Below are 15,567 nucleotides of genomic sequence, written 5' to 3' on the forward strand. Positions count from 1 at the left end.
CCGATGTGACGCACCGCCTTTTGGGGGGTGAAATGAGCGGAAAATACCTTGGAGCTGAAATTAAATTCTGCTGCAGTAGAGAAATCTAAGGATGGACGAATGAAATAATTGCAATTTTAGGTAAATTTTAGGTTGATACCTTTTGTATTTCAAGTGCTTTTAATTATTTGCACTTCCACTCTCCAGAGGTAGTGTGGTTTTCTGAGTTTTGCAATTTCACCATTTTGCAAATCAAAATGTCAAAGGGCACACAGAAATAAACTCATCCAAAAGCCTTTTAACATTGCACACTCAGTTTTCCAAGAATTGCAAACTCCTGAAGGTGGAGAAGTCTGAAAATTTGCATGCATATTGTGGCAAAATACGCAATATGAACAGTGATACCAGGAATTAAAAGTTCACAGGTTCATGAGAGGGAAGAAAATCAGATACTTTCGCAAAATCCTGATCCGTGATATGAGGAGATTCGCTATTCATTGCTCATTAATAGCTCATGTCGGGAAACACGTATTGCACACTCACATTACTGAGTTATAAGGTATCATGTGCAGACAACCATTCGCTCAGGCAGACGTACGTTGTTACAAATTGAATTATTTATCCTGAGTTTGCAGTAAAATTATGACGATTCACTCATCCTTCTTGACTCTCTGCTCGCATTCAAGCGAAAGTCGATAATGAGGACGAATGCAAAATAAGCCATATTAATCGGTATAATATAAAATCCCAAGAACCACAATGTCATTTAGCAAAATAGTCGGGCGCGCGTGGTTTGTGCAAGACAACACATTTTAGCTGAAGAGTGGATAATTAATAATAAATTTCGAGAAAATCTCTGACGCCTCGTGGATGAAGGGTGAGGAAGACAGAGTCGACAATCCACGAAAACGGAAGATTTCCCCAACTGGTGAATGTGTTCATGGTAAGAGAATTTCACGTGATGGATGGCTGACATTTTAGAGACACTTTAATTTTGAAATTGGGATTCCATCTGTGGGATTACCATGTGAAGGTGCCTTAATATAAAGTCAACCTAGGCTGATTTATTGCTTGGCAAGTTGTCAGAATTGAAATTGATTTTCCATCTGAACTTGTGTGTGAATTCTCGTCTCACACTCCAATGGGTGGAAGATTGTAAAACAATTAATTTCCTCCCTTCTCTCTGTCATTTTCTGCATTCGGAATATATTCCCCATTTATATTGGGACTTTTTAAGCGATTATAGACCCGATGGCTCGGAGCGCATTGTGGCTTGCAGATCAATCTGGGAAACCCTGATTAAAATGTACAGTGCGGATTTAGAGTAGAGAAACTTTTGCAGGCAAAATAAATCAATTTTCGACTCCATTGGCAATGGTAGACTTTTTATTGATTTATTCATGCATCAATGCATTGAACGTGTGCGTTCAATCACTTCCTGAAGTTCAAGTTTAATGGGTAGAGAGCATATGTATTGCCTAGACTTTTACCCTGACTTTTACTATACAAAATGAGTAAGAATGGCATGCATGAAAACCTGTTGGAAGCATTCTCCGTCTTGAGAGACATTGAATCACTAACACTCAACAAAACTACCAATCTTTCTCTCACCATCGATACTTCTTGTCGCCATAATCAACACTTCGATTCACAACACAAGCTCAGATGACTTGGAAGGGGGTCCAGCGTAAGAGCTCCGCAACGTTGATTTGGACATGGTGAGAGTCAGTTGTAATTCATTACTCACAATGGCCACACTGCATTTCCTTACCTTCACTCTCATCGCCTTATTCCTAGGTGAGTTGCTTCTGCGAAGAATTTGTGCATTATATATACACAGTCACGATATATGAATGTTGAGAGAGAGAGAATTATTTGTGCAATTAAAGTTGGAAATTTCATAAATATCGTGTGCAATTATTCTGTTATGAAAAGTGAAAGTTATTTTTATTGTAGTTTGTGTGAATCCAATATACATATGGGAAGAGTGCAGATGAAGAGATTATTTGTGGAATAGTAAATTTAATGATAATCTCTGATAGCAATTAAAGTGATACATTAATCCGTAGATATAATATAATTGGTTGACCTTCAGTGATAGAGAAGTTATGGGAGAATTACAGCTCCAAGAAAAAGTTGAGGAAGTGGTGAAAAAACTGGTGTAACTGGTAAAGGTGAAATAAATATGCAAATATTGACATTTTTCTTCGACATGGCTAATGTAATAACTATCCGGTCTGGTGGCATCGCTGGATTTTAACCCGGTCTTTTGAGGCACAACAATCGAGAACGGGAAAATCATATTTTCATTCATTTCAGGATCATCTCTTGGTCAGATTTCCCCGCGAAAGTCCACAACAACACGAAAGCCTGCACTTGCAAGGTCAGCGGCTGCCGAAGAAGATGGAATAACAGATGAATGTCCGGAACCATTTGGATTCTTCGCAGATGCTGAACAGTGCGATAAATACTATGAGTGCAAGTAAGATTTGATGGTTTTACACAATTTTTGATGCTCAAATATAATTCTACTTTCTCTTAATGTCCAGTGATGGAGCTATAACTGAAAAGTTGTGTCCTGACGGACAAGTCTTCAATGATTTTAGTCCTGATCAGGAGAAATGCGATTTACCCTTCGGCATAGATTGCTCTCAACGCCCCAAATTGCGTGAGTATTTCATTATGGCTTACAGAAGTCCGGGAAATAATTGACATCCTGTTGCAGAAACTCCAAAGCCTAGTCTGCACTGTCCTCGTCTTCACGGGTATTTTGGTCACGAAGACAAGGGTGTTTGCGACAAATTCTACTACTGTGTTGATGGGAAATTCAACATGATCGTTTGCCCAGCTGGTCTGGTGTTCAATCCCAAGACAGGAATTTGCACTTGGCCTGACGAGGCGCAAAAGATTGGCTGCTCCAGCGAGGACATTTTCCAATTCACCTGCCCGAAAGTCAATGAAAGCGTGGCTCTGACTCACCCGCGCTACGCCGATCCCGAGGATTGCCAGTACTTCTACGTGTGCATCAATGGCGAAGTGCCGCGTCGCAATGGTTGCAAGCTTGGTCAAGTGTTCGATGATACACACAAATACTGCGAATGGGTGCGGAAAGTCCCGGAGTGGTGAGTTGAGTGATATTGGATGGATGCTAAGAGGATTTATTCATCAATTTGACGCATTCTTTACAGTGCCGATTGGTACAAAGATCGCCTGACTGATGCACAATTGGATGAACTTGAGAATCCTAAGCCAAAGTCAACAAGAGCACCTGGTTCTGTTCCATCAAGGCGCAAACCCATGAGAAAGCACAGCAAACAAGGTGGAGAGACTGAACAGTAACATTTACACAGCCATTAGAGAAATCCGTTTCTTCTTTGCTTCTCGAAAGTCTTGTTTAATACATGAAGTACATAAATTGGAAATGATGATAATTCACCAACAAAATACATATGGAATTTCACTACTGTTCTTAGAAACGGAAAATTGACACATTTCAATAAATATATTCGGCATAAGAGGAAAATAAATCTTCTGTATAAATGGTATAAATCGATTTTCGTGACAATTGGCAGTGACTTTTATTCTAAGTGGGATATGGGAATTTCGGTGCAGCCCTTTTAGCTTTTGTATTGTACATATTGTGCTTGGCATATGACGTATTTATAGTCTACACCTTGGGGTGGAAGGGTATTTAAAGAAGTTGAAGTCAAAAGTGGAAAAAAACCACACACATTTCTACATATTTTGTGACAACACCATCGGAAAACTAAAAGGAATCACGCGATACCGAGAAATTGATATGGAATTGATGGAAATGGCAAACTGTAGAGAATTTCAGTATCATTTTCTATTATTCTTTAGTACTTTTCCACTCTCAAAATTAGGTTACCCCCAAATGTGAGTAGGTAACTTTCAGAAAAAGTCTCTCTTTCTCTCTTCTGCTGCATCTAATTAAAATCATGAGGAACAGACACGGTGAAAAACAACCGGACCAGCCGGATAAAAGAAGCATTTTTAATCCCTTCTGCAGAGAGAGCAGTCATTGTACACTTCTGGCCAAACACAAGTCCATAATTTACCCCAAGGAAGATGGGTATCCATGGTGAAATTCTCTTCTTTTACACTCTCCCTAAGCCACTGCTGGGGAAGTCGTCTATCATTAACTTTTTGGCCAAGCGGTTACACCTTTTGCGTCAGTTGCGCCGCATTGCATATAAACTCCCTATGAATGATAACGTGGAACAGACGCTGTGACGGGAAACCACAAGATTATTTCCTTCACTATTACACCTTACTTGTCAGAGGAAATTGATTAAATTCACTGCGCCGACGATTGTTCATTAATAATGCAACATTTATTGCCATGAATCATATTATGTGTACCTAGTGCTTTAGTTTTCAATTAAACAACTTTTTCAACACATTCAACATAATGTGTTTGTTTAAATGTGCTTCAAATGGCGTATTGCTACAATAATTAATATTGTATTGCAAAAGTATGATTGAGATTCAGTGATTTGGAGAGAAATAGATGCGAATTAGGAGTGATAGAGCAATATGGCAGCGCATATTGTTCCGAAATTGGGTATGCGAGATGGCTTTTGTGTACTTGTGAATAGTTTAAATGCTGTTGGCAATGTTTGTTGGTAGGTTGGCGGAAGACGCTGTATCGAGCCGGAAAAAATACCGCAAGCAATGAGACGCCAATCCGATTGAGTTAAAATTGCGGGGTAGGACCACGAAAGAGACCACAAATTGCATATGGAAGAGATGTTTCTCAAGACCGAACGGGTTGGCGGTGAGTCAATACTGCAGCGAAAGAGCACAAGAGGATGCCAAAGGAGGCGGTCACAATCCACTCAAGTCATTTATTATTTCATTCTCCATCTCGCTTTTGTGCTTAAGAGGGTGGTTTCCATTCTGGAGATTACAAAATCATATGCTGAAAAATTTCCTGTGTGTACGTTAGGAAAATTTTCTATCCATATTGTGCAATAGAGATAGAGATTTGGTATCAAAATAATGGTTGCCCTCAGGAAGTTAAGATTCTCTTTGTTTCATACTGCCAAAAACCTTTCACCCCAAAGGTAGTACGTGAAATTAAACTTCTCACTTAATTAAGCACTTTGTAAAATATCCAGTCTTTCAATGGCAATGCTACTCCTCATCCTGTCCTCAAATATTCATACTGCAGAAGAACGACGCAGTGAGATACTCTATTTCATTTGGCGGAAGCAGCTTATCTCGATTTTCCAGTATGGGAAAAAATAGCACAAGCTCAATGGACATTTTGTCCCGAGAGTTACATACATATGTATGTACGTACATACATCATGGAATTCCGCATTGAAAAAGAGAGATTCGCTATGACATGCAATGCAGATATTTAGTGCACGTATTAAAAAAAAAAGGCTCGTCGTGTCTAAAACAAAAAATCTACAGACTTCGAGTGGAAAATTCTAGCAATTTTAGCAATTTTAGGCTTTGGTGGAAAGTTGTAAAGCAGAGGAGATTTTATTTTCTCTTTTTCGGGCCTAAATTCGTATTGATTGCCACACACGTGTCAGAGATGAAATGTGTTATTTCATTTGGTGACTCCTTATTTTGCCCGCCCAATTGCCCTTTATCTGCCTCTTGCGTTTTCCCGACATTTCTCAATAGTTAATGTGGTTGTTTTGTTTGCACAACAGACATATGTACATATGTGGGGTATTTTATATGTAACAATCGCTATGTAATGTGCGATGAGACGATGGAGGAGAACGGATGCGCCTTATCAGCTTCCAATTATCAACATAAGAGTTTGTATGGCATATTTGTATCTGATGGGAAACCACCACTCGCTGACTGCATATAAACGCCCGAAAATTCCATTTATTACAATCCATCCCTAAACACACAAGCGCGCATTTTTCTACAGAACATGTGAGACGCCATGGGATTTAGGGTGGCTGTGGGAAAAAATGGACTTTGCTATTATATTGTTGTTTACAGCATAAAAATGATCATATCACTTGAATAATGGAACAATTCTTCTCTTGGCAGAGTGGTATAAACATAGCAATTTGCGAGATAATTTTCTGGTAAATAGAGTTCATCTACAGTTCGTATATGCAGTCCTTGATTATTTCGTGGGGGATAAGTTGTTAAGATAGGAATCACGAGAATTTGAGGAACTCTCGAAGTTTTCATGAATCAAACACGATATACTTTGCAAGCTTAATTGGCAAAAGACAGCATATGGATTTTATGATGTGCGAACGCAACAAACACAATATAACTTGGTGGTGTTGTGCGAATTAATAAAAATGTTTAACTCTTATCAGCAAAACGATTCCAACCCTATCAAATTGGTCCTCTACACACACACCCAAAATGTCTGATTAATATGCTCACATTGTTGGTGTGGTGCTTTTATTTCAAAATCTGGCGCATTGTGGTACGTTTTAATATTGAATATATGGTCGTGATGTTCGCATACCATCCACCATCAAAAAAATTATTACCCTCTTCCCTTTCCTCTCACCGGGGATGATCATTTTTATTGCAAAAATTTTTGCCGCTGCCAACTCTCTCACAGAAATGTGTTCAATTCGCTGCCTATGAATGTTTAACAGCGGGAGAAATTTATAAAATTTTTATTATTACACGCGTTTCACTACAGAGCGGCATTTGGTATTACATGAATGATGGCGGAAATATGTTGAATAATCACAAATTCCTCTCCCACACTAGCATCAATGTGGAAAAATATTGAGCCAGCAAGTGAAAATTGCTGAGGATGAAAAAGATTATATGTATAGAAGTGTGCGAATAAATAAATTTTGAGTTTGCTGCACGAAGCATAAACTCGCTCTTTAGTCCAAAATATGCGATGCGAAATGGAATTTGTGCATAAGAATTAATCGCTTTGTTACTAAATAGAATTTATAAAAATATTGGAATATTTCCTGGTACAGAAATCTGATTTCAAACTGACTTAGTAGGGATTCAGGCATGATGTAAGATGTTGATCAAGATGTAGATACTAAATGTGAACCCGAATAACTAATGAACACAGGTATCAAGTGAATAAATAAGGTTCGACATGAGCCTTTTGTGTAACGAAATTTGATCTCAACCACACATTTCATTCGTAATGATTCCACAATACTCACTTTACACGTACATATGTACAATGTCCGTATGGATCTAATTTGAGGCGAAAATCTATTATGTATGCGATAACTATTTTGCGTGGCGAAAATAGTGGGAAGACGGCACCGAAGGACAGCAACATTTTCTAGGGGAAACGTGTAGTTGGGGATCCAGCAGAGGAAGAAGATTGCTGGCCACTAAATCAGTGCAATAAAATACCGAACAAATCTAATAAATGAGACTTGTGTTTCTGTCTTTGAGACAGATTCGAGACAAAAGTCAGTGATTACATTCATATAAGGGGTAAACATGTGTGTGAGGGTGAAATGCGAGAGAGAGGAAAACAGTCTTTTAAAAGAATTGTATTTGACTCCATTGAGTGTCTTGTGATATAGAAAAGAAAATCACATTTTTGTAGTTCGATAAGGCATTGGATGGAATTGGAGAAGAGTGATAAAAGGGTTCGAGTGAGTCGACAAAAGGCATGGGCATAGATATAAATATTTTACATGCATAGATGGAAATCTGTAAAATTGCTTCTAGAAACAAATTGTCTGAAAGTCATGATTTTTTTCTGATGCGATTCACAATTCCTCGCATATATACAAATTGAGGAAACAAGAGGAAATAAGACGAGAATTTATGTGAAATTAGGAAGAAAACAAAAAGAATACAGTCGAATTGTATTGCGAATGTTTTTCCTTTGGAGTGATTTTTTGGGAAAAACAAATGAATTGAATTGGAAATTTAATTATATCAAGTCACATTCCACGTGTAAACAGGATTGATAAATATATTCATACACAGAAAACATGAACAAGCTGTTCTTGAGGTGGGAGAGTGATGTATTAAAAATTCGTCCTGAATTTTTATCATGACGCTCAGCATGGAAAGTTCTGAATAAAATTCATTATTCTCATTCCAATTGAAGTGCTATAATGAAAGTCTCCCATTATGAAAATACCACGCGTTCAAATTTTTGAATCCACTAGACCTAATTAACAGTGAGAATTAATTGTGCTGTAATTCGCGAACGTATGAACGAGTATTGCGTTGTTGGTTATTACGCAGAATAGCAGAAATGTCAGTGAAAATCAATTGACTCGCTGTGTTTAATTGTGTTGTGGCTTTATGTGATAAAAAGGATGTTGAAATCACACACATATATTATTAAATACATGTCAAAGGGCACGAGAGTGAATGGAAAAATTGATTGTATCATGTTTCTTCCGGCTCTTTCAATCGCATTTCCCCTGAGCGAGACTTTACTTATTAGATGATGCTATACAGGATATTTCTAGTTTGTTGTCTTCGCCTCCCTTAATCTTCCGCATAATATAATTATATGGGGAACACTGCACTGCGGGATTGCTGACAAAAAATAGAGGAGCACAGTTCACAAATCTGTACTGTCTGTCGAAGGAGTGGCTGTGGAGTGGGTGGAAATAGAGGGAGATGGTAAATTACAGCGAAATTCCCACGGAAATAGCGGAATTTAGAATGAAAATCTTCTTAGTTTGTCGTGTTTCCTCTCCGTTTGAGATTACACTGTATTTTATATGAGAAGATTGGTGCAAAACATCATCCCTGTAAAATGTGATACGGCGCGAAGGGGAAGAGCGTAAATTATCGTCAGATACAGAAAACAGTTGATTTTTTGCTCTCCGCGCGCAGATTTTCAACCACGAGAGATGTGTGGCTTGGAAGGATTTAATGAAGCTTTAGCATTAATTATGAATCAAATGGAAATAGCTTTTGTGAGATTGGGGGATTTCGCGTACACAATATAAAGTTGTGGTGATATTTCTGTTGCCTTTCATCATCATCTTGAGCATCTGAATTTTTGCTACCACTAATGGACTCCCTTTTTGAATAATTACAACTTCGCAGTGTGTCTGGTAATTTGAAATATTTGATTTCATAAATAAATTAGAGATGTTTTTGTACAAGATGACAGTCTAAGGAGTTCATCTTCACTTAATAAAATTTGTTTTTGTCAGATGTGGTAGACTTTCCTGGGAAGCACACTTTGGACACATTTCTCGTTAACTTGACAATTTCATCAAAACAGTAATCCCCGGAGAATAAACTGTTTCGGGGGGTACTTTTCTATTGAGCGATCCTCAAGGGAGGGAAATTGGTGGGGAATCAATCCGCCGCACATGTGTGAAATTCAAATATTTCTTTCAATATTCTTATCAAATGCCTTCAATCTCGGTATCGGTGCTGCGAAGCTCGGGGGTGTGAGGGCCCGGAGAAAGCGTGTGACAAAGTGCGAAGTCTAGAAGAAAGCAGAAAAAGGGACTCAACTTGTTGCTAAATCACACAGCATACCGTTCAAACTTTCTGAATATTTTATCCGCGTGAACGGACAGGAAGAGTGTTAGGAGTGGAGGTGATGGAATAGCGGAAGTTCAAATGACTTTGAAAACACCTCATTGAAACATGGCACAAATCGTGTAGTCACTAATTTCATTCTCATGCCACGACTTTCCCGTCAAATCTCTCTGGGGAAATAAGGGAATGATGATAAAAAATGATATTTGTTATTTGATAAATGCGGAAGCTGTGTAGGAAGACATATCGATGTGTCGTGAATTGCCACATTCAGCCAACTTTGAATTTTCTATCTCAATTGGATTTATCTCTCTGACTTATTGCGACAAATTCAGCATTCTAGAACTCTAAAAACCCGAAAACATTTCTTGACACACTGTGAAATTTGGCGGAAGCTGAGAAGGACCGAAAGGACATTTGCCTGGCTGAACAGTTGTGAGTAATGTTTCATTTCGCCATAAATGTGGGAGAGATAAGAAAGGCATTCATCGCGAGAGCAATAATCAACAAGAGATGAAGGCAGTGACTGAAATTAATATACATTATATTTTAGCGCTGGAGTGCCTTGTTCGTGGCGCTAATGTGGCTAATTGCAAGGGTGACTGAGGAAAATTTGCTGTCAGTGATGATATTGATAGAGTGGATTTGTCATTGATAACACGCACCCTCCTAATTTTCCCCTCAATAGGCCGTCTCTGTCATTGGCGACGTGTAATTAAAAAAAGGAGAGGGGAGAGGGTTGGGGGCATCTTGGGCTGCTGTTAATTTCCTCCGACAGCGCGTTGTCAGCGGTGTGGGGCCGGAGGTTGATGCTCCATCGGTTGCTGGTGTGCGGTTGCACTGGCGGCCTGGTGTGGGGTGGGTGGTTGAAAGATGTTGCGCAGCTTCTCGTCGCCACGCCGGCGCACACGCTGCGCACGAGACGTGGATCGAATGGATGTCGTTGAGGCTTCGTACGTGAATCCTGTCGTATAAATTTGCGCGTGAATTGAGTGCGCGAGTTAGTATCTCGCATGTCCTTCGCTGGGAAGGATACCACAGTCGCGCTCCCGGTCGTTTCGGTCATTTTTACAAGTATTTACACCATCAACTCAATGAAAATACTAATCTGCAGTTTCATAACATTTTTAAGTTCTCTCCACCCCTAAACGCCACCCTTTCGTTCGCCAACGATGACTTTCTCTCGTGACTGAGGCGTAAGGGTGGAATCTCGAGGCGAGGAAGAAATGTAAAATTGACCTTTGTTGAGCATCACGATTGTTGCTCACTTTCAAAGTCTTTCTCTGTCAACCCTCAAATATCTAAACTAAACTGAGTGAATTTGTCGGCAGATTCGGACAAAGCTGGAGAAACTGCAACTCCGAGTGACAGTGGTTAGTGAATGTGGCGTGGAGGGAAATCGCCGTGCAATCTTCCACGCCCACGAAACGCTGAATGATTCTTAGGGGTTGTTGATGTTTCCTCACTATCATCTACTGCAGCATGAGCAGTTCACAAAGGGCGACACGTAAGATACCCCCCGACAGATGTGCTGATCAGAAACTCTCAACCGTGGTGTTCACGTGAAAAGAAAAGCCGCAGAAGAAGCGCGATCTCTCGGTTCCTTGTCTGACGGCACAAGTAAATCAAAATAAGGACACAATTTGAAATAGTATATGTAGATGTATTTGAAAGTACTTCGTGCGTAGAATTGCGTCTCGCACTCTTAGAAGATATATTGAAAGTGTGCACAGAGAAGTTGGGGTTCAATTAAATAATTTGAATTAATTTGAAAATTCGTGTCCGAAGTGTGTAATGTGATGATTAATTCAGAAACAACTAGAATTTTCTAGCCATGGCGCACTGCAACAAGTCAAGGTATGCCACAACACTTTTGCTATGTACCACAGTGTATGTATTTTGAATAATTGCCTGATAACATCAGCATGAAAAAGGATTTTATGTATTAGAAAGCATGGTAATGAGAAACACTAACAATATATGAGACAAAATGTTAATTTTAAAGGCATTCAACGAAGATGTGACATTCAAACTTTACTGTGCATACATTATTGCATTTATTTATGTCTGTTATAAGTTCCCAGATTGATCACAATACGTTGAGTGCACGTGAGAACTGACATTATGCCGTCATACACGTGTTTCTATTCAAGTGTAAATAATATGATTAAGTTTGTTTTACTGAGAATTTAAGGTTTCAAGCATATTAAATTTTGTAGCTCAAAAGGAACAAGTTGTTTGCGTAGGTCACAATTGTGTCATGAAAGTTGAGATTCATTTTCAATATTACTTTTATACCTACGTAAATGTCTTGAAGACTTGCTAATGGGCGTTAAACAAAATAAGAGAAGGAATAAGTGTTCCGAATTTTACATAAATTTGCCTAAAATGTTTCACGTGGCTTTTGAAAAACAAACATTTCAGAAACAACATCAAAAAGTGCGTTAATTAGAGAACAGTGTATTAATTATGGCCTGTAATAATTGGTCTTAGACAGAATCACCTCTGGAATGTAATTCAGTAAAAGACAAATAGTGCAAGTTGCGTCAAAATGCCCAGAAAGGCTTTTCTATCTCACTGACCACAGAGACTTAATTTCAGTGAAAGCAGGGACAGAGTGTGAAAAATAAGCAAATTGCATTTTCACTAAATACTATAACATTCCCATTATCTTCAGTCACACGCAAATTCCAAATTATGCTCCTTGTGAAAGTTATAAAACATTGCCTCCCGTTATGCTCACTTTCTATGGCGGAAGAAGACCAAGAAATCAAGGGTGACTTTCTCTTTCTCTGATAGAAATGTGTTTTGAGTTTTTCCCTTCTTGCTATTTTTTTTCTTCTTTCTCCCACTCTTTCTCTCACACCCTCTCTCTCTCTCTCTTTTGCTCGACGTTGGGCATTTGGCTGGATGGCAAATTGTGTGTGAAGTTGTGTGTACCCCTCGGTTGGCAGTGTAATTAATCAAAATTAGGGATTCAGTCAGTGCGCGCCTAAGTCTGCCAGCGACATTTTTCCACCATTTTTCTTAATGAAAAATAGCAAAGGGAAATTAATTTAGTAAAATGGAAATTTTCCCTACATTTCTATATTACTAATTCTTCTTCATTTTCTCACCATTTTTTTTCTCATCTGTGACCGCGGTCACAGTGAGTGGCAGTGCGATATATGGGAAAATGTCCTCTGACCTTATTAACTTTTTTTTGGATTTGTAACTGACGTCATGGGCTGAAGTGGTGTCAGAGAATAATAGCTTATATTGGGAAATTTGATGCACACTTGCCACCAATTAAAGTCAAATTCGTCAATTAGAGGAGACAGAGCGAAATTTTCTATAGTTATAGGCAATTATCTCGTCTTTGGGTGAATTTATAGGGAGAAGTGATTGTGAGGAGCTCATTCTCTTTGCTAATTGCGCATTGAATGGTAAATAAAGCTTGGCAGATACAAAGCATTGAGAATTGTATGAATGAGTCGTCAACAAGTGGAACAGAAAGCGGCATCGATACGTCAAAATACATGTTTGATAAATGATCATTCCTCGGGAGTTTGTGGTCTGTGGAGGATCGGAAAAGCTTGCGTGTGATTTATATTGCAAATTTAAACAAATTTTCCCCATTGCGAAGGTGCAGAAAAGGGTGCGGGGGTGTTTTAATTCAAAGGTACTAATTTTAGAGGTGGTGAATGTGATAACACATTTGTCGGTCGAGTAAGCAACGAGATCGTGAGCTTTCGCTCTCCTCACACTCCACCCCGACCTCTGTCATAGGGTTGTGTCCTTTCTCGATATTATTCATGGAGAATAAGCCTCGAGAGGCAACGAGAAAATACTGTGTATGTAATTTATGGAATAAATAATTTCCACCCTCGTCTCCACGGTATCCCTCTCGGGCTCACTGAAGTTTGGTTTAAAATTTAATGGACACGGAAAATTGCTTACAATTATGTAAATAATATCTCTGGGAGTCACTGTGATGAACTTTGTAAGGTGCCGTGGAGCTGCTGAGAAATTAGAGTGTCGCTGATTGAGTTAGTAACTGTGTCGGAGGTGCATTTTAGCTCATGATGATATACGAGGGCTCAAATTAGCGCACTTTCTACTTTTTTGCATTTATAAATGCTTATCTGAAAATAGCAATTATATCTCCCAATTCCGCATGGGAATGGGTCATTTCTTCGTCACAATGAATATGGGCTAGAGGGAAAGCACCGAAAAGCTTTCCCGGAAGCCGCAACCGTGTCATTTGGTCGTTCATTGCAGCCACATAGAAAATTACAGGGGGCGTAAGCCAAGAGATTCACCATCGATGGTGGATCAAATGACACCTAACTGAAGCCACATGGTATATATTTATACCACGTGAGTCATATTCGTTCATGTGATACAATAAGTGGCCAGCTAAATAATTTTAGATAGAAAATAGGTTGTATAATAGTAACACCCCTCATTAACGGCGTATTGATAGCGGAATCGATAGATACATAATTGTGTATATTGTGCATATATGTTTCGGAAATTAGTTTGATTGTTGGTGCACGTTTGAACGGCAGGCATTGCCATACGTATGGTATTCACGTAGCTTTTTGTATATTTTGTAGGTAAAATATTGCAGCAAATATTATAATAACTCTTTAAGTTTCTATAATTTGTTTAATAAATGTAACACAAACCGGCCATGTATAATTTTGGAGAAGATTTTGGGCGCAAATTAAGTAAATTATCACATTATTCTCAGCCACGACGCTTGCTTGTCTTTATACAGACTTCTCTGGATTCTGTCTCAAGGACCGACATTAAATCAAAAGAGAGACTTAACCAGTATACTAATTAAATGACCCCTTTTTATATCCTATAATCTAGAAATGTACCTCTCTCCCACTCCAACTTCCTTTGTAATGCGGCAAAGCTTTTATATGCCATCAAGGTTGTATGCATGAGTCTCTGGTAATTTTGTCTCATGGCTTATAAAATCGCTCCTTCATTTTATCGCTATTCCTGGTCACAGTGGGCTATATAAATGCATCGTTGATTACGAATTAGGAGGGCACCTGGTGCTTCGCCATTAAAGTCCATTTTTAGAATTTTTCTCGAGAAAAGGGCACACGGCCAGAGTCGTCGTGTGGTATGCTGGCATAATAATAATAATATCAAGAATAAAATATGGAGTTTTTGGGGGTAGAGATACATCGCTTCCAAAGGAATTGGGGTGGTAAATTGCTCTAAAATTATTATTTTTCGCGTCAAACGTTAAATTGATGTCGACAGTATAAAACAAAATTGCCGTGTAGTATAAATAAAAGTGGCTACGTGGGGAGAAAAGGTGGAATCATGGTGCAGTCACCCTCATTGATCAATTTTCCCTTTTTTTATGTTTTGAATTATAAATATTCTATCCGCCAATAATATGTGACTTGTAACTGTCTATTGCAGATTACTTCATGCCATAGTTGTAGATTGAGGAAAAAATTCTCGCCTGTCAGAAGCAAACATTTCACTGCTTTTTCTCCCCGCTTTCTTTTTTTTCACGAGGTGTCCTTTCAAATATTTTCCACAACACCGCAATAATATAACGTGGTAGCACTATATTCTGTGTAATCGCGTGTACCTTCATAGTGTTATTTTTTTTTTTACTTTTTGATCGTTTCACCTTTCCGTAATAAACATTTGCCGGGTGGTCTGTGGAGGAGGATGAAGAAAAATGTATATTTTATCAATAAAATATGAAAGATATCGATTTTGACTCACATTACACTTTTCTTTTCGCTCACACAGCATGGATTACATCGGCTTGGGTTGCTGTACGCTGGCAGTGGCACTCTATATCAACACCTTAGACGCTGGGTTCGTCTATGACGACAGGTAAAACAAATCAATGAGTCCGTTTGATCTCACTCGGCTGAAATCTATTATCAACCCCAATATACATATATCAAGTTCTCAGCACGCACATATCACTTTGCTCTTTTCCTGAGGTCCTCCCTTATTTTCCCAATTTTCATCTCTGAAGCATATACAGTGGTGGACAGGTGAGAAAAGACACCATGTCCCTAACTTTGCATGCTTCACTGTCAATATGTTGAACAGTACTGAACATTTATTTGCAATTGAACACTG

The 15,567-nt window shown here is 38.8% G+C and overlaps 2 protein-coding genes across 2 annotated transcripts in view; both read left to right on the top strand.

Moving 5' to 3' along the window:
• The first annotated feature begins 1,648 nt into the window (after positions 1-1,648).
• On the top strand, positions 1,649-3,536 carry LOC132261969 (protein obstructor-E-like). The gene is made up of 5 exons (XM_059761050.1): positions 1,649-1,776; positions 2,299-2,461; positions 2,529-2,647; positions 2,705-3,101; positions 3,168-3,536. Exons 1-5 carry the CDS (start codon positions 1,695-1,697, stop codon positions 3,316-3,318), a joined length of 912 nt encoding a protein of 303 aa, XP_059617033.1. The 5' UTR covers positions 1,649-1,694; the 3' UTR covers positions 3,319-3,536.
• Positions 3,537-10,469: 6,933 nt separating this feature from the next.
• The window catches only part of LOC132262594 (protein O-mannosyl-transferase TMTC2), a 77,894-nt gene continuing 72,796 nt past the window's right edge, over positions 10,470-15,567 (top strand). The window contains exons 1-2 of the mRNA XM_059761904.1: positions 10,470-11,310; positions 15,226-15,312. Coding sequence (XP_059617887.1) covers positions 11,288-11,310; positions 15,226-15,312 — 110 coding nt within the window. The 5' untranslated portion in view covers positions 10,470-11,287. The remainder of the gene's footprint in view (positions 11,311-15,225; positions 15,313-15,567) is intronic.

The sequence above is a fragment of the Phlebotomus argentipes genome, unplaced genomic scaffold (genome assembly GCF_947086385.1).
Source record: "Phlebotomus argentipes unplaced genomic scaffold, Phlebotomus argentipes genome assembly contig_15, whole genome shotgun sequence".
In the NCBI taxonomy this organism is placed as follows: domain Eukaryota; kingdom Metazoa; phylum Arthropoda; class Insecta; order Diptera; family Psychodidae; genus Phlebotomus; species Phlebotomus argentipes.